The 21266-nt window shown below is 49.2% G+C and overlaps 6 protein-coding genes across 7 annotated transcripts; 3 read left to right on the top strand and 3 right to left on the bottom strand.

Moving 5' to 3' along the window:
• Positions 1 to 326: 326 nt before the first annotated feature.
• On the bottom strand, positions 327 to 1700 carry L3040_003524 (uncharacterized protein; the record flags this gene model as incomplete). The annotated part of the gene is made up of 2 exons (XM_007293927.2): positions 327 to 1185; positions 1258 to 1700. The coding sequence occupies 2 exons, from the start codon at positions 1698 to 1700 to the stop codon at positions 327 to 329; spliced, it is 1302 nt and encodes a 433-aa protein (XP_007293989.2).
• Positions 1701 to 2338: 638 nt separating this feature from the next.
• Positions 2339 to 4109, top strand: L3040_003523 (uncharacterized protein; the record flags this gene model as incomplete). The annotated part of the gene is made up of 3 exons (XM_007293926.2): positions 2339 to 2557; positions 2659 to 3292; positions 3409 to 4109. The coding sequence occupies 3 exons, from the start codon at positions 2339 to 2341 to the stop codon at positions 4107 to 4109; spliced, it is 1554 nt and encodes a 517-aa protein (XP_007293988.1).
• Positions 4110 to 4764: 655 nt separating this feature from the next.
• L3040_003522 (uncharacterized protein) lies at positions 4765 to 7731 on the bottom strand (the record flags this gene model as incomplete). The annotated part of the gene is made up of 3 exons (XM_007293925.2): positions 4765 to 6191; positions 6241 to 7081; positions 7132 to 7731. 3 exons carry the CDS (start codon positions 7729 to 7731, stop codon positions 4765 to 4767), a joined length of 2868 nt encoding a protein of 955 aa, XP_007293987.2.
• A 428-nt stretch (positions 7732 to 8159) lies between these two features.
• On the top strand, positions 8160 to 9492 carry L3040_003521 (uncharacterized protein; the record flags this gene model as incomplete). Its single annotated transcript, XM_007293924.2, has 2 exons — positions 8160 to 8385; positions 8477 to 9492. The coding sequence occupies 2 exons, from the start codon at positions 8160 to 8162 to the stop codon at positions 9490 to 9492; spliced, it is 1242 nt and encodes a 413-aa protein (XP_007293986.2).
• Positions 9493 to 9968: 476 nt separating this feature from the next.
• L3040_003520 (uncharacterized protein) lies at positions 9969 to 10713 on the bottom strand (the record flags this gene model as incomplete). Its single annotated transcript, XM_007293923.1, has 2 exons — positions 9969 to 10050; positions 10424 to 10713. 2 exons carry the CDS (start codon positions 10711 to 10713, stop codon positions 9969 to 9971), a joined length of 372 nt encoding a protein of 123 aa, XP_007293985.1.
• A 6828-nt stretch (positions 10714 to 17541) lies between these two features.
• Positions 17542 to 19080, top strand: L3040_003519 (uncharacterized protein; the record flags this gene model as incomplete). Of its 2 annotated transcripts, XM_066154508.1 has the most annotated exons (2): positions 17542 to 18344; positions 18410 to 18440. In XM_066154508.1, the coding sequence occupies 2 exons, from the start codon at positions 17542 to 17544 to the stop codon at positions 18438 to 18440; spliced, it is 834 nt and encodes a 277-aa protein (XP_066012463.1). The 2 variants fall into 2 exon arrangements, with proteins under 2 accessions (XP_066012463.1, XP_066012462.1); XM_066154507.1 differs by having other exon boundaries at positions 17542 to 19080.
• Between the last annotated feature and the right edge of the window lie 2186 nt (positions 19081 to 21266).

The raw sequence follows: 21266 nt of genomic DNA, 5'->3' as shown, positions 1-21266 counted from the left end.
TTATATCGAATATAAAGAGCTTAATTATTCATCTTTTTTTTTCTTTTTGTTTGCTTGCAGCTTAATAGCTATTTTGCTAACTTAAAAGGTGTGTTGTGCGGAATAGGCATGCTTAAGGTTCTACTCAAGCTACATTTCATATGACCTCGCCTAGTAGCGCCTTTAGCGCACTGGAGCTCTTAGGTACATGTTTATAGATCTTGACGAGCTTCTTAGATAGAATATACCAAGCTTCATTCAATCTGCAGAATCTCCTCCTGATCCTAGTGCTAGTCAGCACTACAATGATACTACAGAGAACTTGGTTCTCTGCCGGGTATTTCGATTCAAAAGACAGGCGCGCTATGGACTTTTCCTTCGCAAGTACCAAAGCCAATCTTCTCGCCAGCTTCGCCGCAGCTTCCGCGAATAACAACCTCATCGCCGTCTTTCAGAAATTTCCGCGTATCCATCCCCGCGAGCTGGATCTCTTGTTTTCCAGCTTGGGTCATCTCTAGCATACTGCCCAGATCACTCCGATCTTCGCTTTTGCCACTGATTGTGCCGCTGCCCAGCAAATCGCCTACCGCCATCGGACACCCGCCCGAAGAATGGTGCGCCAGCATTTGCGGAAAGCTCCACAGCAGATTATTTCCGCTGACTTTCGAAATGGTCGTCGTGGCCCCTTCCGGCGTTGTCAAGTCGACCTCCAGCCTTATATCGAATACCGTAGCCGGCTCGCTCCCCTTCAGATGCGGCAGCACTTCCGTTACGTTGTCCAAGGTCTTGACGCGGAACGGCTCCAGCGCGTCCGCGAGCACCACCCACGCGCTGACCGTCGTCCCAAAGTTCTTGGCGTTGAACGGGCCCAGCGGAACGTACTCCCACGTCTGAATGTCGCGGGCGCTCCAGTCGTTCATCAGGACGTACCCGAATATATGGGACTCGGCGTCCGCAATGCGAATGGGGGTGCCGAGCGCGTTGCCCTTGCAGAGGAAGCAGCCAAGCTCGAGCTCAATGTCGAGGCGCCGGCAGGGCCCGAAGATCGGAATCTTGGGATCCGCGGCTGGGTCCAGCAAGATCTGACCGTTTGGCCGCGTGATGGGCGTCCCGGAGACGACGACGGACGAGGCCCGGCCGTGGTAGCCGACGGGGAGGTGGGTATAGTTTGGTTGGAGGGCATTGGCTGGGCCGCGGAACATGGTGCTGAGAAAAATCACCCTGTCAGTATCTGTGGACATTTTGATCGAGGTGAAATGGATGAGAGAGCATGCATACCCGACGTTGAAAGCATGGTTGATACCAGCAAAGAAATCCGTATAGTCACCAATCTGCATCGGCAACTGCGTCTTGGTATCCTCCTTGTTCAACAGCGCAGCAGTCCTCAGCTCCTCGTTGTCCCTCAGCACGCCGGCATGCTTCCCAGTTTCCGAGAACACATCTTGCAGATATGCTCGTACTTCTCTGTGTACCGGTCTCCCCAGTGCAGCGAATGCATTCAGGGTGGGCTCTGAGAAGACATCGATATGTTTTTCAAACGAAGATCCCGCAAAGCCATTTCTTTGCGAGAATGCCAGCAGATCGAGGACGTGGTCGCCAATGGCTACCGCTGGTCTCTTTCGATCCCGAGATTCGCGAGAGGTGATGATGCCGAATGGGATGTTGGACAGGGAGAAGTCGCTGTCAGCGGGGATGGCGAGCCAGGATTTGATGGGCGCCATGGTTGTTCGGATTGTTGATATCGTCGTGAATAGCCGAATCGAGAGTCGAAGTCGGCAATGTGAAGAAAGAGTACGGCGGCGCATGAGAATCCCATGTTGATGTTCTTACAGAGTCAACTCGGACCTGCATCTGGATCTGCATCTGGATCTGCATCTGGATCCGCGAGCTTACGGAGTCGGAGTAACAGTCGCGGCCAAGTTCCGCTCGGAGCTTCTCTTTTCCCTTTTCCGGTTCCGCGCCTACGGAACGGATCCTTTCCGCCGGCTCCTTCCGTCCTCGCTTCAAACCCCTGAAGCTCGTAAGCGAAGCGAAGCGAAATCCTCTCAACCCGGTGGATGTGCAGTGACTGCGGAATCGTCGCCGCGGAGGAAAGTGACGACTGTTGTTACACTATGTATACTTGTACTATTGTACTGTAGATCACGATTTCTCCTACTTCTATATAGATATTGATATTGATATTGATATTGATATTGATATTGATATTGACATTGACACTGACATTCATATTGATGTCGATATCAAAATTGGCTGGGCAATCAACATATACCTACGTTCCTCGGATTGATCCTCCATCACCACCCGGACGGATCATCTATTATACAGGATTCATTCCTCGGATCCCAAAACCGCAGATATGGCGGTCCAAACGGTAGGCTTTGCCATCGTCGCCGTCGTGTTCTTCCTGGTCCGCTACCTTAACCGCACCGACACGCCAAAAGTGAAAAACCTCCCTGAGATCCCTGGCATCCCGCTCTTCGGGAGCCTGCTCCAGTTCGGAGAGCACCACGCAAAGGTCGCTGCAGAGCTCGCAAAGAAGTACGGTCCCGTGTTCCAGGTCCGGCTCGGCAACCGAGTAAGTAAATAAACACAAGAACTTGATGAGCCGCCTTCAAAACCCTTTCTTCCATTCACAAGATCAATGTCAATAACAAGTATATGCTGACTGCCTGACAGCGCATCGTCTTTGCAAACACCTTTGACTCGGTCCGCCACCTCTGGATCACTAACCAATCCGCCCTCATCTCCCGCCCGACCTTACACACCTTCCACACCGTCGTCTCCAGCTCCCAGGGCTTCACCATTGGCACCTCGCCATGGGACGAGTCCTGCAAGCAGCGCCGCAAGGCCGCGGCCACCGCCCTCAACCGCCCGGCTGTGCAGACTTACATGCCCATCATCGACCTTGAGTCCTGCGTCTCCATCAAGGAGCTCATATCCGACAGCAAGCAGGGCACTGTGGACATCGACCCCAACGCCTACTTCCAGCGCTTCGCGCTCAACACCTCGCTCACGCTCAACTACGGCACGAGGATCGATGGGAACATCAACAACGAGCTCCTCAAGGAGATCTGCGATGTCGAAAGGGCCATTTCGAATTTCAGGAGCACGAGCAATAACTGGCAGGATTACATTCCACTGCTGAGGCTGCTGCCGAGCTCGAGTACCGAGGCGAAGGAGTGGCGCGATCGGAGGGACAAGTATTTGACGTTCTTGCTGAACAAGCTTAAGAAGAACATTGCGGATGGGACCGATAAGCCTTGTATCACCGGCAACATCTTGAAGGATCCCGAGGCGAAGCTGAACGAGTGTACGTCTTGACTTCTCTTCTTCCCACCTCTGATCCGCTTCTCCCCCCAACCCCTTCTCTTTCCCTTTTCCTTTTCAGGCCACAGAGATACAACGATGCTAACAAATCAACGCCAGTCGAGATCAAATCCATCTGCCTCACCATGGTCTCAGCCGGTCTCGACACCGTCCCCGGCAACCTCATTATGGGCATCGCCTACCTCTCCAGCCCGGAAGGTCGCGCGATCCAAGAGCGCGCCCACGCAGAAATCACAAAAGTCTACCCGGCCGGCGACGCCTGGGAGAAGTGCCTCGTGGAGGAGAAGGTGCCCTACGTCACGGCTTTCGTGCGCGAGGTCCTCCGCTTCTTCACCGTGATCCCCATCTGCCTGCCGCGCACCTCCATCAAGGATATCAGCTACGGCGGCGCTACCATCCCGGCTGGCACGACCTTCTACATGAACGCCTGGGCCGCCGACTTCGACCCGGCGCACTTCAAGGAGCCGCATCTTTTCTCCGTCGAACGCTACCTCGACAACCTGGAGGGCGCGGGTGGCACTCCACACTACGCCTACGGGGCCGGGAGTAGGATGTGCGCGGGCAGCCACCTGGCGAATCGCGAGCTGTACACGGCCTTCATTCGCATCTTCACGGCGTTTGAGGTCGAGGCGCCGAAGGACGCGAGGGATCGCCCGATCCTGGATGCGTTGGAGTGTAATGCTATTCCGACGGGGCTGACCACCGACCCGAAACCCTTCAAAGTCGGCTTCAAGTGTAGGGATCCGGAGAAGGTGGCACAGTGGATTCGGGAGAGCGATGAGAGGACGAAGGCTTTGTAGATGGCAAGCGAGTGTCATGGCCCGAGGCCCCACAAGCTACTGAAGTGCACACAGACAGATCGCCAGTGGAGGAGGCCATATAGCCTCACGTTGCACAGAGTCTCTACGGAGTAGAACAACAATCAATCCACCTTGAAATCCCATTCTTCCCTATTATCTGCGAGGGGGTGGGAGGTGCTGAGCCCGTGGCATGCAAGAAGGACTGTGGAAACTGTATATATCGCACAGGCGTTGGGAATGGAAGGCTTTGTTTACTATCGCTTGCAAGCTTAGCCCAGGCTCTGCATCCGAATGTAACAAACAACTTTACCTCGATCTGGTATTCCAGCTCCAGTCGCCACCCCGCCGAGAAAAGGGAAATCGGTCGTGGTTCGCAAAGAGCGCGTTGGAGCTACAAACTTGGGTTCCAACTGAGCCATGATTTATTGCTGATGGCCAACCGTCAGTAGATACGCTTCAGCGAGCGCAACCCGTGAAAATCTATGCGCGGTAGCGAGCATCATAAGATCAAACTCATCGTAGCATTGCTTCCTACATACATTTAGAGCTGCCACGCTCATGGCTCATCGCCCTACTATCTTCCTTCGCCCTGGACCTAGCACCCCAGGATTCGAACCTTCCTATCCATCAAACGCCACTTCTGAAACCAATTCGACTACAACAAACTCTCCCATGCATCCAATCCCGATTTCTTCGGCTGCTGCAGCGGCGGCGGCGCTCCAAATGCGCTCTGCGAGTTCGCTTGATATCCACCGCCAGCCCCAGGCGGCGGCGGTAAAGAAAAGCTATTCGAGCTCCCTATCCCCGGTCTCTGGCCTGGTGGTGGAAGCGAGAATGCATTAATCGAGTTCGCATGAGAGTTCGTAGCTGGCCTCTGCTGGCCCATACTCATGCTACTCATAGAGTTCCCAAGAGAGTTCATCGACGCGTTAGTGCTAGCCCAGGGATTGTTCGCTACGGCTGCGCCCCAGTTGACGGATGTTTGTTGTTGGGCTAGCGGTGGGGTTTGGAAACCTGGTTGGGTCTGCAAAGGTGCAGAGTTGTAGGAGGGCTTTTGAGGCTGCATAGGCGTAGAGAAGTTATGTTGCGGTTGGAGAGGTTGCGAGAATTGCGTGGCGGTTGGTGTAAGGCTGTCGAAGCGGGAAAGGTCTGGTGTGATGGTTCGTGATGCGGGTGCTTGTTGAGGACGCATTGGTGCGGACAGTGAGCTGCCACCTATTGAGCTCCCAGGCACGATTGTTGTGCTTGGGCTTGGGGTTGACCAAGCGAAGGATGGTGCAGAGGATTGGTTGGAAGGTTGTCCGGATGTATGAGATGTGGCTACTGAGGGCTGGGAATCCCATCCAGAGTCGAGAGCTGTTGGAGATGTCAGGCTGGCGTTGCCTTTCACTAGACGCTCGAAGTCAATCTCTGGGTCATCGGAGCCGCCGTTGGAATTTCCGAAAGCATTTGTAGCACCAAATGACATGAAATCATCGTTGGCTTTCACGTGACTTCCGTTGGAGCCTGAGAGCTCTTGCAGCTTCTTAGTCTGCTCGCTTTCAACTCGTAATGAAAGACTCTTGATGAGTTCCATAAACGACTGGAATTGGTTCAAGTCAAGCAATGGACCTAAGCTCATGCTCCAGAGAACGGGAAGGACGTCCATTGCGACGTAGTCCGCGTCCACCACGCCTCCGACTTGGCGCAGAACATTCAGCGCTGCAATGGCCACAGCCGGTTCCTTGGTCTTGATACCTTTGATCAGAGGGACGATCTTCTCTTGCATCGTGTATTTGTCAAGCGCAGTTGAGGATGACGAGCCCTTCTTACTCGCGCCTGCGTTGTTGATACCGTCAAGGCCGTCGTTGCTACTTGCCGGGTCATTGGATCCTCCACAAAGGATCACAAATGCTTCCAGACCTCGGACCTTGATGCCAAGACTGCTCGTCTTGGTAAAGACTGAAGCGATGACTGGAAATAGCTCATTCTTAATGGTAGAAAAGTCCAGTACAGGCAATACGACGGGTAGGGTTCTCAGCGACGCATCTACGAGACTATGTGTCGGAGACTCAATCGCAAGGTGAATGATGGGGAGAATATCTAATCGTGTCAGCTTTGATCAACAATCACAAGGATGCTTGCTACTCACTGTCTTTAAATTCCTTGCCTGAGCAATTGATGGCAATAGCCCGCATATGTTCCAGTACAACCATCAATCCCGCCTCCTTGGCCGGATCTCGTGCAGGAGCTTGTTTAGGATCGATTGGGATGAAGATCTCGCGTAGCCTAGGTACGATCTTTTCTGTGAAACTCAAGCGTCCCGAAGCAAGCAATTCCACAATTGTAAAGATGTTCTTCAAGATCAGGGATAGTAGTTCTCGGTCTTTCATCTCCTCGAGCAGGGCTGGTAGGACCTTCTTCTCCAACACCGATTTGGGGAATGATGGCAGTACTCGAGACAGTCCTCTCATAAACTGTGCTTTCTCATTTGGGGTCTTGGCTGGTAGCGAGTCCAAGAAACGAATGGTAGAAATCAAAATGTTGTCAAAATATGCACTTTGCTGGAAGTCCTTCGCCGACATCCGTTGCGCTGGCCGTCTCGTGATCAATCGTGGCAGTACGGACGATGTGAGGTCCTTGGGTATCGGCTTTGAAGACAAAAAGCCATTGCTAACCGAGGGTATTGTCGACGGAGACGCAAAGAGCCGTTTATATGTCGAAGCGCTGGAGTTGGCTTGCAATGGCGAGGTATGTGGGGAATTGTACAGGGCGATTATCAACAGGCCCAGCGAGAACATATCCGCAGCTACATTCAGGTTCGAGTCTAAGACAAAGTCCGGAGAAGTGTAGTCGAGGTTCATCTGTACAGAGCGTGGTAAGCGAGGGTCGAGGTTTAGAGTCTCGGAGAGGTTTATAGGTGTCACGGAGCTGGCTTTTGTTGAACCCTCTGGAGGACTCGAGAAGCTCAAGCCGCTGATCTTCCAATCGGACTGTAATCTATCAGCAATTTTCCCAAGTACTTGACAACGAGCATTCCTACCTTTGCATTTACAAAGACGGCATCTGGCGTCAGGTTCCCATGCACAAGCCCTGCGTTGTCGTGCAGGAACTCCAGCGCCTTGCTGATCTGCTCCAAGCCTTTCTGTATCTCCAACTCGTCAATCTCGAGCTCTCTCCTCCGTCTCCCGCCCTCTGCATCCTCCGTCACGAAGCGACTCGACCGGCCTCCCACTCCCCCAGATCTCTCCTGCTCATCCTTCTCCGCCAAAAGTCCGGACAACGAAGCCGTGACCGTCTCCGTCGCAAACTGCAACCCGCCGCTTCTCGTTTCCTCCACGGGCTCGACCAATTCCAGGATATTGGGATGCCGTAGCCTAGCCAGCGACGAAGCTTCCTTCTTCAGTCTCTCCACCACCTCCTCCGTAGCTCTCTTCAGCGAAGAAGCACTCGATCTCCCTAGGGATCCAGCATGGTTGTCCAGGGACCTCTTATCAAAGACAAACACGGACACGGCTTTGCCTGTCGACTTCTTCTTCGCGTCGTAGATCTTCCAAGGTCCCGAGGTCGAGCTGGGCGTGGAAGAAACGGAGTAGTTCGCGTTGATGTTGGACTGGAAGGACTTGAGGGCTGAACTGAACATGGTTGCTGGGATGGGCAGCCGCCGCTGTCAGGGTCTATTGTGGCATTGATATTTGAAGAATCGAAGGGTCAATTTTGGTGTATAGGAGGCAATCGAGAGCCCTTTGGTTTGTGAGGATATACTCGCCAGCGATAAAGTTCCAAAGCCTCGTCGTAGCCGTAGTGTTGAAAGGTGCATGGTGTGGGCCTATTGGGACGAGGCTCCAAGCTCGCCGCCGACTTCGGGCAGACAGCGGGTTCAGGGGGTCTGGGCCAGTGCAACAGCAAAATAACAATTTACAAAATATAGGTATTGTTGACAATCTGCCTCTACTCTACACAACATCTCGATCCCAATCACGTCTTTGGGATATAGAGAGGGCACGAGGAGCTCGCCGTTCTCTTGCCGCTTCCTCTACATCTGCCTTGTCCATTCCTCAATTCCCCACAATGCTGCGTCAATTGCAGCGCCGAGCTGCCCTGCTCAAGCAATCGCCGTCGCCCTCGAGGCTGATATACCAACAACAACAATGGCAATCCTACAGCATCCAGGCCGAAGCTGCGTCTGCGAACAAGCTGCAGGACATCGACCCCTCCAAACTCTCTATCACCAAGACCACAAGCCCGAAAGAACTGCTCCCGGCGAATGAATTGGTCTTTGGACGGACCTTCACTGGTACTTTTCCCCTTCCCAATTCTTCTTCTTCACCTCTCCCTCTGTCCTCCGCCTTCGAATTATAACTCACATATATCCGCCAACCAAAAAGACCATATGCTCTCGCTCGAATGGACCGCCTCCTCCGGCTGGCTCGCCCCCCGCATAACCCCCTACCAAAACCTCTCCCTCGATCCGGCCTCCTGCGTCTTCCACTACGCCTTCGAGTGCTTCGAAGGCATGAAAGCGTACAAGGACTCTTCCGGCAAGGTCCGCCTCTTCCGGCCCCAAAAGAACATGGACCGCATGAACAAGTCCTCGGCGCGCATCGCCCTCCCCACCTTCGACCAGTCTGCCATGATCAACCTAATCTCGCAGTTCGCTCAGATGGAGGAGAGGTTTATTCCGAGTCAGAAGGGGTACTCGCTGTACCTGCGGCCGACAATGATCGGGACCCAGAGAACGCTGGGAGTTGGACCGCCAGGCAGCGCGCTATTGTACGTCATCGCAAGTCCGGTCGGTCCTTACTATCCCACCGGCTTCAAAGCCATCTCTCTGGAAGCAACCGACTATGCGGTGCGCGCCTGGCCCGGCGGCGTAGGCGACAAGAAGCTCGGCGCCAACTACGCCCCGTGCATCGTCCCGCAGATAGAGGCCGCGAGCAGAGGCTTCCACCAGAACCTGTGGCTGTTCGGCGATGAGGAGTACGTGACGGAGGTCGGCACCATGAACATGTTCGTGGCGATCAAGAACGCCCAGACCGGCCAGAATGAACTCATCACCGCTCCGCTCGACGGCACAATCCTGGAAGGCGTCACGCGGGACTCGGTCCTTTCGCTTGCGCGGGAGAAGCTGGCGCCTGAAGGCTGGATCGTCACGGAGCGGAAGTATACGATGCGCGAGCTGGCGGACGCTGCAAGGGAGGGCCGCCTGATCGAGGCGTTTGGGGCTGGCACGGCGGCTATTGTGAGTCCCGTGAGGAATATCAGCTGGAAGGGGGACTTGGTGGATTGTGGTTTGAGGCCCGATGAGGAGGCTGGGGCGGTGGCGCTGAGGATGAAGGAGTGGATTGAGGCGAGGCAGTATGGAGACGAGGAGCATGAGTGGAGTTATGTCGTAACGAAATAGATTGAGGCCAGAGAGAAGGTCGATAGATACTAGAAATATAGAGGACGGCGGCCAGATTACCTGTGCGTTCAGTTGCTCAAGATGGCCCATAGAAGGCCACGGTCGGGCATTGATTGACAAAATCCAAAAAGCTTGAAGACAGCGTCGGGATTGATATCCAATGCGATTAATGCAATATTAGGCTAGATGCAGCATTTGCATCCCCTGGCCAAATGCAACACTCTCTGGACAGATCCCGAATTCAGTCATGTGAAGCCGTCGCGCTAAAGATCATTGAAGAAGAATAGATGATTCTTATGCTGCGAAACAATCCTCTATGTGTCTCCCCTTTCCAGCACTGTATAACCCGTGCAGCCGCAAATCAACCTCGCCAGAGTATGTACACTCCCTCCCATCCGTGCAGGCCCGATCCAGTCAGTCAGTATGTACTTCCAGTCTGCCGAATGCTGCTGAGTCGATTACCGCCGGTCATGCCACTACGACTTGTCTTCCGGCTCCTTCAGGATCCCCTCAACTTCTAACCTCCGACGCGCTTCCTCGAGGGCCCAGGTTTGTATCCTATTGAGGGGAGGCGGTTAGCCTGTGCTCTGCTTTCGAACTTGCGATCCAGCTCGATGCAAGATTCTCCAAAGACCGCAAAATTCGGGATCCCGTCGCGGCTGCCATTTTTCTCGCGCAGCATTTCCCTCCACAGCTCCATCTCCTCCCCAGCGCTCTCCATGTGCGTCCTATCCTCTTCCCAGCCATCCATCTCCCACGGCAGGTCGAACTTCTCTGTTATTCCACCTCTTGATTTCCTCTCATCATTCGCCCTATCGCTTCCCTGCCCGTTCCCCCTTCCCATTCTCCCTTCGCACAGGCCCTCCTTATCATAATCCAAAAAAGAGCAGATCCCACGACAGAAACAACAACAGCAAGTTTAAGCACTCACGAAGTATCAGGCTTGAATGCATACGCCACGGTCGCCAGCCCCAAGCTCCCAAAGAACCCATACATCCAAACCCCCTCCCACCCCTCCCGCTCCGCCTTCTCGCCCGGCTTGATCCCAAACAGCCATCCGGATGGCGGATCGTAGTGGTCCTCGTGGTGCGCGTTATCCGCCCCCTTCCGGGCCACGCTCTGGGAGAAGGCCCTGCTGGTGCTGAGGGTTGGTGTGCTGGTGCATTTGCTGAGCGTGTGCGCGGCGCGCAGGGCGGCGCTTGGGCGCGGGGTTATCGGCATCGTGTGCGTGGATGGGCTGGTGGGTGATTCTGCGGTGTGAGGAGCCGCAGCTGGAGATGTAAACGGGGAGATGTGGTTGTGGTTGTGGTTGATGTTGATGTTGATGTTGGGAGGCGGTTTGAGGTTGAGGGACGTCGTTGCTTGCCGGTGCTGAAAAGCTAGGCGGGAAGGGGCTTAGCGCCCAAAGTGCGTAGCTCCTCCGACCCAACTTGTTGCATTTTGATTCTTTGGATGAATAACAATCCCCTAAGGGCGGTTCACTATTTTTCGGTTTTGATATCGATGTCGATACTCATTAATATATTTATATCGCAGGTGTCGAAAGAGAGCTGGAGAATGGCTATTCTAGGGCACTCAAACCTCACGTGCGCGGGTCTGCGAGGAGTGTCATGTATCTCTGGGTAGACACCGTACAGCACGTCCATCAAGTCTTTGTCTCCCTCTTTCGACTCATGGGACTTTCAATCTGGCTTGGATATGTATATAACTCTGTATATTGTTATATAAGTAACGGGCTGGCAGAGTTCCCATTGCTATGTATACTCGATGATATCCCCCCATTTGACTGCGCTGTTCCTTTGCACTGACAGAGCTTCATGCCTGGAGGAACGTCTTTCTCAGCTAGAGCCAATGTTCACACCGTCTCCAATTCACCATCAACGCCGCTCTCTGTGTTCTGTCGGTACTCATGAGATGAGGATCACGATCGGGGGCCGCGAATATTTATAGGCCTGGCCCGAAAGCTTCGATTGTTGGAATCATTGGATCCGGGCTAGCTTCTTTTCTCCTCTCTCCAGCTGTTATACTCCGTATGGCTCGCTGCCCTTTTTTTCGAGCCTTGAAGCATCTCTTTCCTTATCTTTGCCGCGATCGTATAATCGTCAGCTCGCTTAGGTAGGCCTCCTTATATTCTTTTAGTCTAAGTCGGCGTAAGCGATGTTGTTGTTGTTGCATTTATTAACGTCGGGCGGGTATCCAAAACGCAATGCTTAGACCCTATAGACCTCTTATAAAGTACGGCGACGTGCTAAGTAAAGGAATTATATATAAAGTACTATTTAATCGAAAGTAAAAACTACGTTAAGGAAAACCTTTCGTTAAATAGTTGAATATTTGTAAACCTTTTAAAAGCAATTTATAATATTATGCGTCGGGTTTTCTTTCGATAACTATCGAATACGTATAGCCTTACGAGCGGCCTCGATCCGTATAATATAAATATCGTTCTCTTTCGTCGTAAAGCTAAGAAAGCTTGCGTTCGTAGCTTTTAAATAAAGCCGATGTGTTTGCAAAACGCTTTTTCGAAAGCGCAATACCGTGTTTTCGATTAATCGAACTAAGCTTTTTTAATCTTATTTTTTACATACGTTCTTTTTCTATCGCAAATCCTCTTAATCTATTTAATCGATATGCCCGTCAAGTACTACGTATAAATCGTAATCAGCGTAGTATTCGAAAAGAAAAAAGAAAGAAGTTCGGAATCGCCGGTAAAAAAAGATCTTTTCGAAAAGACGTCGCATATCGATGATTTAATTTCGGCTCTTAAAACTCTTTATCTTTTTTTTTACCGCAAAAAAAAAAGAAAGAGAAAGAGCTGAAGGTTCGTAAAGGGCACTTCGTACAAGTAAAAAATCGTAGCCCCCTTCGGCGGAAGCGATTGCGGATCGGAACCATTAATTTTCATATACAAAATACAATTCGAAATGTCACCTTTTTATTTGCAATTGCATTTTACGATTAATCATAAGCCGAAAACGCATTCATCCGAAGAAGTCTCTAAAGATTTTTTAATATAAAGGCCACGCTTAACTAAGTAGTCATAATGCGATCAAAGATCTTGCGACGCTGCAAAACAATAACGAATTATCAATAAGCTTTGAAAAGAAGAAAGAGACGCTCAGTATCGCATCGGAGTCGATTCACGCAAAGCTGAACGCGAGCATAAAAAGACTTTACGAGAACGCTTTGGTGCAGGCTTGATTAGTGAAGAGACCGATTTGATACTCGTTCTAATTCTCGATTCGAAAGATATTCAACAATGGCAATAACCTCTCAAGCGTCAGGATTTGCGGCCTCGTCAAAAAGGTATTTCCCGATCAAATTTCGTTTAATCTACCTAAACCTTTTCTCCGTAGCTGTTAGAAGTACGGTGCTGACAGGCCTTGGCCATGGTTGGGGGAATGGAGGATTAGTTAGCCGAAGCTAGCGGCCGCCCCAAGTACAAGACCTCTCGGCCCTCCTGTATTCTCGTTTTGGCTTCCTCGTCTTTCCTTCTCATTACCAAGCATACGATCAGGTAGTACTACAATACTATTCTTCTCCAGCCGTACCTTAAAGGGTGGTAGAGGGTCATTTGAATGGTCCTCTGATCATTTTTTATAAGACACGGCCATTGGACCGCTTAAATTCAGTACTAAGCTCTTTTTAAGAATAGTTTATCAAGAAGACCGTCCCATTGAAAGAGGCCGTTCTGTGGCCGTCCTATAGCCGTCCTTATCTATATTCTTAAAACAAGCTTATTAATAAGCTCGTTTCAAAAAATTAAAACAGTTCGATGACCATTTTAAAGAAGATATAATTATAGATAAAAATTGTCTTTTAAATAAAATTGTTTTAATAATTTAAGAAGTTCGACGCTAGAATATTTCTCGATATCGCCGCCACGGCTTGTATATTAACGCTTTAATTTTTTGATAATCGAAATCGATCGATTTAGCAAAAGTTAATCGCATGTGTAGGTGGTCCAGGCAGTAAGGTTCGACTAGGTAGAAGCAATAGAAAGATTATTTGCTTACTAATTCACGCTCTTAAGGACGGTTTTAAGCTTAAGGGCGGCCATGGGACGGTCTTAAAACGCTCGAAAACGGTCCTAAGACGGTTTTTATACGAAAAGACGAGTATTTTAAAAAGACGATTTAAAAGAATAAAATAGTTTTATTTTAGCTACGATTTAAATAATTTAAATCGTTTGTTTTCAAATTCTATTTAATCTTAAGTATCGGCCTAGGGTGATCTACCAGCCATGCCAACTAATTAAAATCGTCCTTAAAAGAGATGGTTATCGGACGATCAGCTGACCGTCTAAATGATCTTGCATTCCCCTTTAAGGTAACAGTAGCGATAATTCGGTAATTACAATCGATATTATTAGAGGCCTTTCTTTATGGCAAGATTCTTTCTTTTCTTTAATATTAGTGACGATAGCAATTCCTTTAATTTTGATAATAATAGAGACGAGGTCTGATCCCGGGCGGCCCTCAGCAAGCTCCGGGGCCAGAGGACCTCGCTTCGCCCCGGTGGTGATGCAAGGCTGCCCCTTCCGCATTAACGCTGATCGTCGGTTATGCGCCAGGTCGGGACTTTTTTACAAATTAATTTCAAGGTCGCCGACGATGATTTCAATTTTCTACGAGAAATACGCTCTCAAAGGATATAAGGAAAACGTAACGCTTTAATTTAACCTGATGTGACGGCCAGGAAATCAGCCGACAGATGCCAAAATGGAAAGCTTTACTATTCAGCTAATAGACCCCGGCTGGTAAAGGGGCACAAGAATAGATTGGAAATCTATTTTGCTATTAATTATATAAAGGTCTTAGTCAGCTCCCGCGGTCCCTTGTAGCCGAACCCGTAGCTACCTTAACATGACCTTCTTCTAAGAATCGGTTTCGTTTTCGATAACCGATAGGCACCGCTACTACGTTCTTTCGGAGAGCTCCTTTGAAACTTATCTAGTTCGAATGATTTATTGGCCTCGCCTTCTCATTCGGCAGCCGACGATGAAACGACTACACAGAGAAAGATCTCAAATATAACAGAATTTAGATCACGTATTCTCGCCACCTATTAAAGGTGAACTCACAACTGACGTCTTCAGGTTAATCTAGGTATTCTTCCACTTCGTATGACGGCCAAGGAATCACTCAACAGCTGCGAGAAAGAATAGCTTTATCACTCGGCCAACAGATCCCGGTAAAAGGGTACAAGAATACCGGTAGATTGGATGTCTTTTCTGCTATTGACTATATAAGAGTCTTAGTCAGCTCCCGAGGTCCCTACGTACGCAGTAGCCAAACCCGTACGTAGCTACGGTAACACCCGGCCGCAAGCTAAAGCCTGCGGCCTTCCGCAAGCTCCGAAGCGAGCATTTTTTCGAGCAATTATTTTTCTATTATTCATCAGCTCTTCATCAAGTATTCGAAAGAAAAAAAAGGGTAATTCTTAATCGCGAAAGGTGCATCTCAATTGCAAAAGTGCAGATCTAAGATTCCTGTTTTTCGTATTCATAAGCGATTAGTCAAGTTTTTTGTATTCTTCGATGGCCCAAGCTCAAATGGATGATGCACCTACCGGTACGCTAATCAACGTCGCAGTCGAAGGTCAAGTAACCGCAATTCGGATATTTACAGGATCCACATCTAGCTCAACATTATATTAGATTTAAACGATTTATTCCGTAAGATAGAAGACGAATCAATTTCGTATGAAAATAATAATCGATAATCAATTGTTTCAACGGATCATACGATTCTGGAACTTTCGGAAGAAGATATACTCGTAGAACCCTGAGTACCTCTTTATTAAGTGCTTATCTACTAGTAGTAGCTGTAATTTGTACCTCCGTATTCCATTTTCTAGAATGTGGCTAAATACAATTAAGGCTTTTAGATACGGCCGATTATTTCCTATGCCCCGAACATTATAAAGTTGTTCTTCGCGTGCCTTAACCTACAATTTAAATAGGCCGCCCTGCCAAATCCACTTGCTGCTTTATGCAGGAGAATTTCCAGTGATGCTTAAGAATCAATTCCAAAAGATAGGCTGTCCGCGCAACCAACGGTCTTACATCTCGAACACGATTAAAGCACATATATTTCTTTTACTATACCTATACCGTAGCTTTCTTAGTTCGAAGGTTATAATTGCAACGGGCGCGCCATTTGCATATATCGTCATAGTAGCATACGTATTTTATATAAGTCTTTTCGCTATTCGGACACTTAAGCTCTTATCGCTCGTGGATAGCTTGATTAAGTACTGCGTCTCTAAAAGCTTTTAAATCATGAAAAACATTGCTTTGCTAAATTAAAATAAGTTTAAAGGCTTCAAAAAATTGATTTGTATTTACTACGTACATTGAAATCAAGTACATCGAAGCCGAAGTCGCTAAACGTAGCGTCTACAGATTTCAATAAAGCATCTAAAGCAGCGTCGATAATGAAGATTTCCGATATTATAGCGAAACAAATCGCGATAATGATATTAAGGTCACAACTATATAAAATTCAAGTATAGGCGGCATCGCCAAAAGTTTTCTTGCATAAAGCAGCGGGTAATAGTCAGTGCACTGACTTTGTGACCTGCGGGCTCTCGGTCACAGTCAAGGCAAGCAAGTGTCCCAGGTCAAGCAAGTGTCCCATTTCAATAATTTCAACTTGTTTTAGAAATAACTTAGTAACGAATAAAGCTATAATAATAAAAATTTGATACTTTTAAAAGGCTCGACTCCGCCGATTAATGCATTTAAATTTTATCAATATAGCTCTTTTTATTATCAAGTAATTCAAGTTGCTTGACCTGGGACACTTGCTTGTCCTGACTGTGACCGAGAGCCCGCAGGTCACAAAGTCAGTGCACTGACTATTAGATTTAGCTGAGCGGTTTTTTCATATAGAAAGTAGGTTGAGACATGCGAAAAACAACTTTACTATGTTCGAGGCATAAGAAATTGTCGGCCTTTGAAGAGGCATTTGGACCCAGTCCGATGATTTGCCATGTCTTATTACTCTGTCAACATCCCGATGCTTCAACCACTCAAGCCCGCACGCCGTTTGAGGTATACCACCCCCCTACCGAATTGCTACAGCCCGAGGGCGCCTCAAAAGTTTGAATTTTCACTTTAAGCCCCCTTGGTTACCCTCCCCTTAAGGGTGTAACAGTTACGCCTGCGACGTGGTAGCGATGCCTAGCGCGTATTCACAGTTCAAGAGACTTACGTACTACCGTATCTATCACCTGCTACGTCTCGTATCTGATCCTTTGCGGAGTCGATATAACGGTAGTACTACCTATGCACATATGCCTATCCAACATTTACGTGATAGCACAACATCGATCATGATATTTATAGTAATTCTTTGAAAGACCCATCTCATCCATCAATACTGGCTAACTCCTGAGTAGGTACTTGTGAGTAAGCTACCACCAGTCTTTATTCACAGAGACACAGCCCAGCATGAGATTGGATGATGGGAGATGGGGAGATTGGGACATTGGGAAATAGCAAAAGTACGGAAATACCGGTACATCAATACTAAAATACAGAAATACAGAAATACAGAAATACGGAATTACGGAATTACGGAATTACGGAAATGCTACTTATTCGGCCCCTATTATCGGCCAGGATCGGCTGGGCGGGCCTTTCCCAGGAAGCCCGATCCCTGGGGACGATCGCTCTATTTAGCTTCTAGCAATTTATTAAAACTAAAGTGAGCTTGATCTACGGGACCCACTGAATGCCAATTTCCAAACGACACGGAAAATCTTCATATAGTACCTAAATCTTCATATAGAACCTAGGAAATGCTGAACATAGTAACATATTACACTTCGACTTCCAAGTCCACGGATTAAATTCGATACACTTACTTAAGAAAGGAGTAGCTTTATATACTGGGGATCTCCCCCGTCACGTCCCAGCTTCCCATCCCCTTTGTTTGTCGACTTAATTCCACGTTCCTTTCACTCCTCTTCTTCGATCGGGCCTATCCCAGGAAAAACCTTCTATCTTCCACCTGGTCGTTGGTTCTTCGAGAGGTCGTTGATATGCGTTCGTTCCTCAACACGCTCGCTTGGGCGGCGCTTGTTTTCTCGTCCATTGCGTCTGCATCTCCCTCTTTGGCGGGAGATGCTGCCACTGCCGCACCCGAAAGCGACCGGGACCTCTCCTACTCTCCTTCACGCGACCAAAATCGCATTATTCTGGCTCCGGTGAGAAACTCCCACCTCGCTGCCCGGGCTCTCGACAACAAGGAAAATGCTGCCGAGCTGCTCACTCCCACGACCAGTGTCACCCTTCTGCATGCGGCTGCTGAGGATCCTGAAGGAATGACATCTTGGCTCAACTGCACACTGAAGCATCCTGCCATCGTCCTGGAGGATATCCGCTCCGCGACCAGGGTTCAATGCCCCGACAACCAGGTCTCTGTGACGTTCGACAACCAAGATGACTTCGAGAAAATCACCACTCTCTGGCCACAGAATAACTTTATCCTGATCACCAACCATGGCCCTGACTGCAATGATGCGAACGAGCGTGGTCTGCACAAGGTCGAATCCATCTCCTTCGATCGCACATCCATGACGCTCGTCGCGCAAGCCGGCAAGACTTCGTTTGTCGACATCACCGAAGAGATGGCCATCGAGTTCAGCAAGCCGGTCACTGATCTTGCCAAGCCGCTCAAGCCGGACACTCCTGCGCAACCACAGCGCCGCGATTTTCTTAGCGACAGCATCAACTATATTGCTGGAGTCCTCAATATCAACGCGACCATACTGGCGCCAAGTCTGGACGTCGTGCCCCATGAGCTCGTACTCGAGGGTAACTTGGCCATGCGAGGATATATGAAGTATGTTTGGGGTGATATAGGCATGTCCGAGGCCTATATCGAGGTCAGGATGGGAATCACCGCAGCCACCGGCGTCAACGTCACGGGCCAATCTGAATATCTCAAGACCCCTTTCTCGCTAGTCCCAATTAAATGGACTTTCGCCCCCATCATGATTCCAGGAATCGTGGCTATCGGTCCTGCCCTCACCATCGGTACCGGCGCTGAGGTTTCCACCTCAGAACCTATCGATATCTCATTTAATATCACCACCGGGCTCACGGAAGGCTTTGCCCACATTGATCTCCTTAATCCATCCAAGAGCACATCCAGCGGCTGGTCGCCATCCTACACCGAAGGCCTGAACGTCACCAAAGGCGCCGAGGTTGAGGTCCACCCTATCTTCGACCTTGAACCCAAATTTGCGTTCGAGTTCCTCCTGGGTTTGATTTACTACTCCGTCGGCATCCGTTTCCGCGCAAAGTACTTCAATTACTTCACTCTCCAGCCTGCTTCGGAGAACCCCCCTCCCACGTCCGACGCTCTTAGCTGCCCTGGAGGATCGCTGCTCTCGAACAGCTTTGCCTTCACCATCAATTTTTTCGTCTGGAGGGACGAAACTGAGATGTTCAAATACGAGGAACCCACCACCGAGCCCAGATGCGTGGGCAACGGCCAGAGGATCATCGGCGGAGCACCTGTGCCAAAACTACCTGCGCCACCGACCCGGCGTCAGACGGTGGAGGCGACCTGGTGATATTCACATTCATTCCCCTTTTCCCATCTTTTCTTGTCTCGTATACCCCTACTTTAGCAGTTATCATTAGAGCAGTAGCTCGTCGCAGGCCTCGAATATAATGTCTTGATCACTCCCGTTTCTCTATATGTGTGTGCCGAGCTCTTCGGCCTCGGTGACGCGTGACCATTGATCAATCAGCATCAAAGTGATGGCCGGGTGTTGTGCTTTGAAAGCACTTTGTTTGACTCGCTTAAATCAGTCCCGGGCTGCAAGAGTCCTGATCAAGGGCGCAAAGAAAATCATCCCCTCCCGCACTTTGGAGCAAGTATGCAAGATGAATTCTCGCCGCTCGCACAATTCAGCTCGTGAAGAAGATCCATCTGATGACAGCGTGACGCTCTTGCTGATTCACATCATCTCCTAGCTCCCCTTCTCCTGCTCACATTCTACTAGCACAAAGACAAGAGAGAAGAAAAAGTAGCCCCTTTCGTTCAATATCCAGCTGAAGCATAGCACAGACCGCCTCACGAATACCTAGCCATTGCCACTCCGCCGGGCTGCACGCCGAAGGATACTTCTCAAACAAGTAGTACTAGTACTATTGGATCGAGGAGAGTGACCAAGGTAAGCTAGGCTCTAGGACGGAAGGGGAAGAGTCAGGGGAATAAATATTATTATTCTCATTATGGATCCATCTTTCTTGGGGCTTCGAGCTCTTCCCGCTTCACGCAGAGTTTATCGTCACCTATGGCAATCAACAAGCAGATAGGGTACCGGTAGTAGGATGTGCTATTCATTCAGCTCGCCCTCTTTCCCGCCCTCCTCTCAGTACCCCCTCTCATCCCCGCCTCTGCCCACTGGGCGGGAGGACTGAGCGTGTATTTCAGTGCTCTCCTGCTAAATCGATCGATTCCGATTTTAAATCCTTCAAAGCGTTGCTATACGTAGAAGGCAAGGCAGCGATACCGAGAAATATCTTAGCATCGATTTTACTATCCCCCCATGAACAAAGGCCAGGATCCCAGGGTGGCACGGGTAGGCAGATTTCTTGCAAGGTTTTGGCTCGTGCCACCCTTGGGGTGCTGACTTGTGTTCATGAGGGTGGCGTAGTATCGAATTGGGATTGGAACGGTATTATTTAATGAATGGTTTCTTTCTTGTAATTACATCTTAATTTAGATAGTTATTAAAATGTTTTGCGTGTTTAAAATGAGCCTTATCATAGACCCCTTTTAGAAAATTGGACGGGGCCGGCGATGGGACGGCGGCTATGGGGGCTATGGGATGGTCGGGGACGGTCTAGTAGCTAAAAGCTATTTCTGAATAGAGTCTAGTGGTGAATTTGGACGGTCCAATAACCGTCTCTTATACCGGTAGAAGAGGGTCAGAGGACCAATCGAAATGACCCCCTACTTGCCTATATGATATGTATTTATATATGTGTGTGTATGTATCTGTATATATATCTGTATATATATCTGTAAGTATATCTGTATACATATATAAGCATATATAAGCATATATAAGCATATATATCTGTGTATATATAGGTATACATATAAGCCTATATAACTGTATATATATAGGTCTAAGTATATATGTTCGCATCTTTCCATTATCTTGCGTGACTAGGTATTTAAAGCCAAAGAATTCCAGTAATAGTCGTTTACCATGAATTTGACTTGGAAAAAAATCCCCCGACCTGGTGGCGCAGCCAGGTCGGCACCACCAAAGCGGAACGCCCAGCAACCAGGGACACCTAGGTACCTACCACGGTACAGGCCTAAGTATTACCCCTCGAGGGTGCCTTGAAAGTTTAGTTTCCACTTTAAACCCCCTGTTTTCCCTACCCTCGAGGGGTAATACTTACGCCTGCGACGTAGTACTTTTGCCTCTTTATAATGGATAGAAAATCAGCCACCGATTCTATCGCAACTATTTTTGTATTAAAATATGCATCTTGTTAAGCCTAACCGACAATAACAATTGGGACAGTTCTACTTTATATGTATTTGTCCCATCATGCTGGATCAAGGTAAGGTAGCAAAAATCGTACTTTTGAACTTTTGAAGCCATAGGCTCGTGCACTGACTTGGCATAGCCGTGTAAATACTAGAATAGGCGAGGAGTATGAAATCGGACTTCTTCCAAATATACATTTCTTTTAGAAGTACATTTTCTATACCATCAACTTTCATATAGTA

This window comes from Drepanopeziza brunnea (assembly GCF_022702325.1).
Source record: "Drepanopeziza brunnea f. sp. 'multigermtubi' strain 214-2 chromosome Unknown ctg4, whole genome shotgun sequence".
Taxonomy (NCBI): Eukaryota; Fungi; Ascomycota; class Leotiomycetes; order Helotiales; family Drepanopezizaceae; genus Drepanopeziza; species Drepanopeziza brunnea.
Note: the sequence above shows the minus strand (reverse complement) of the source record. Positions and strands in the feature narration are given on the sequence as shown.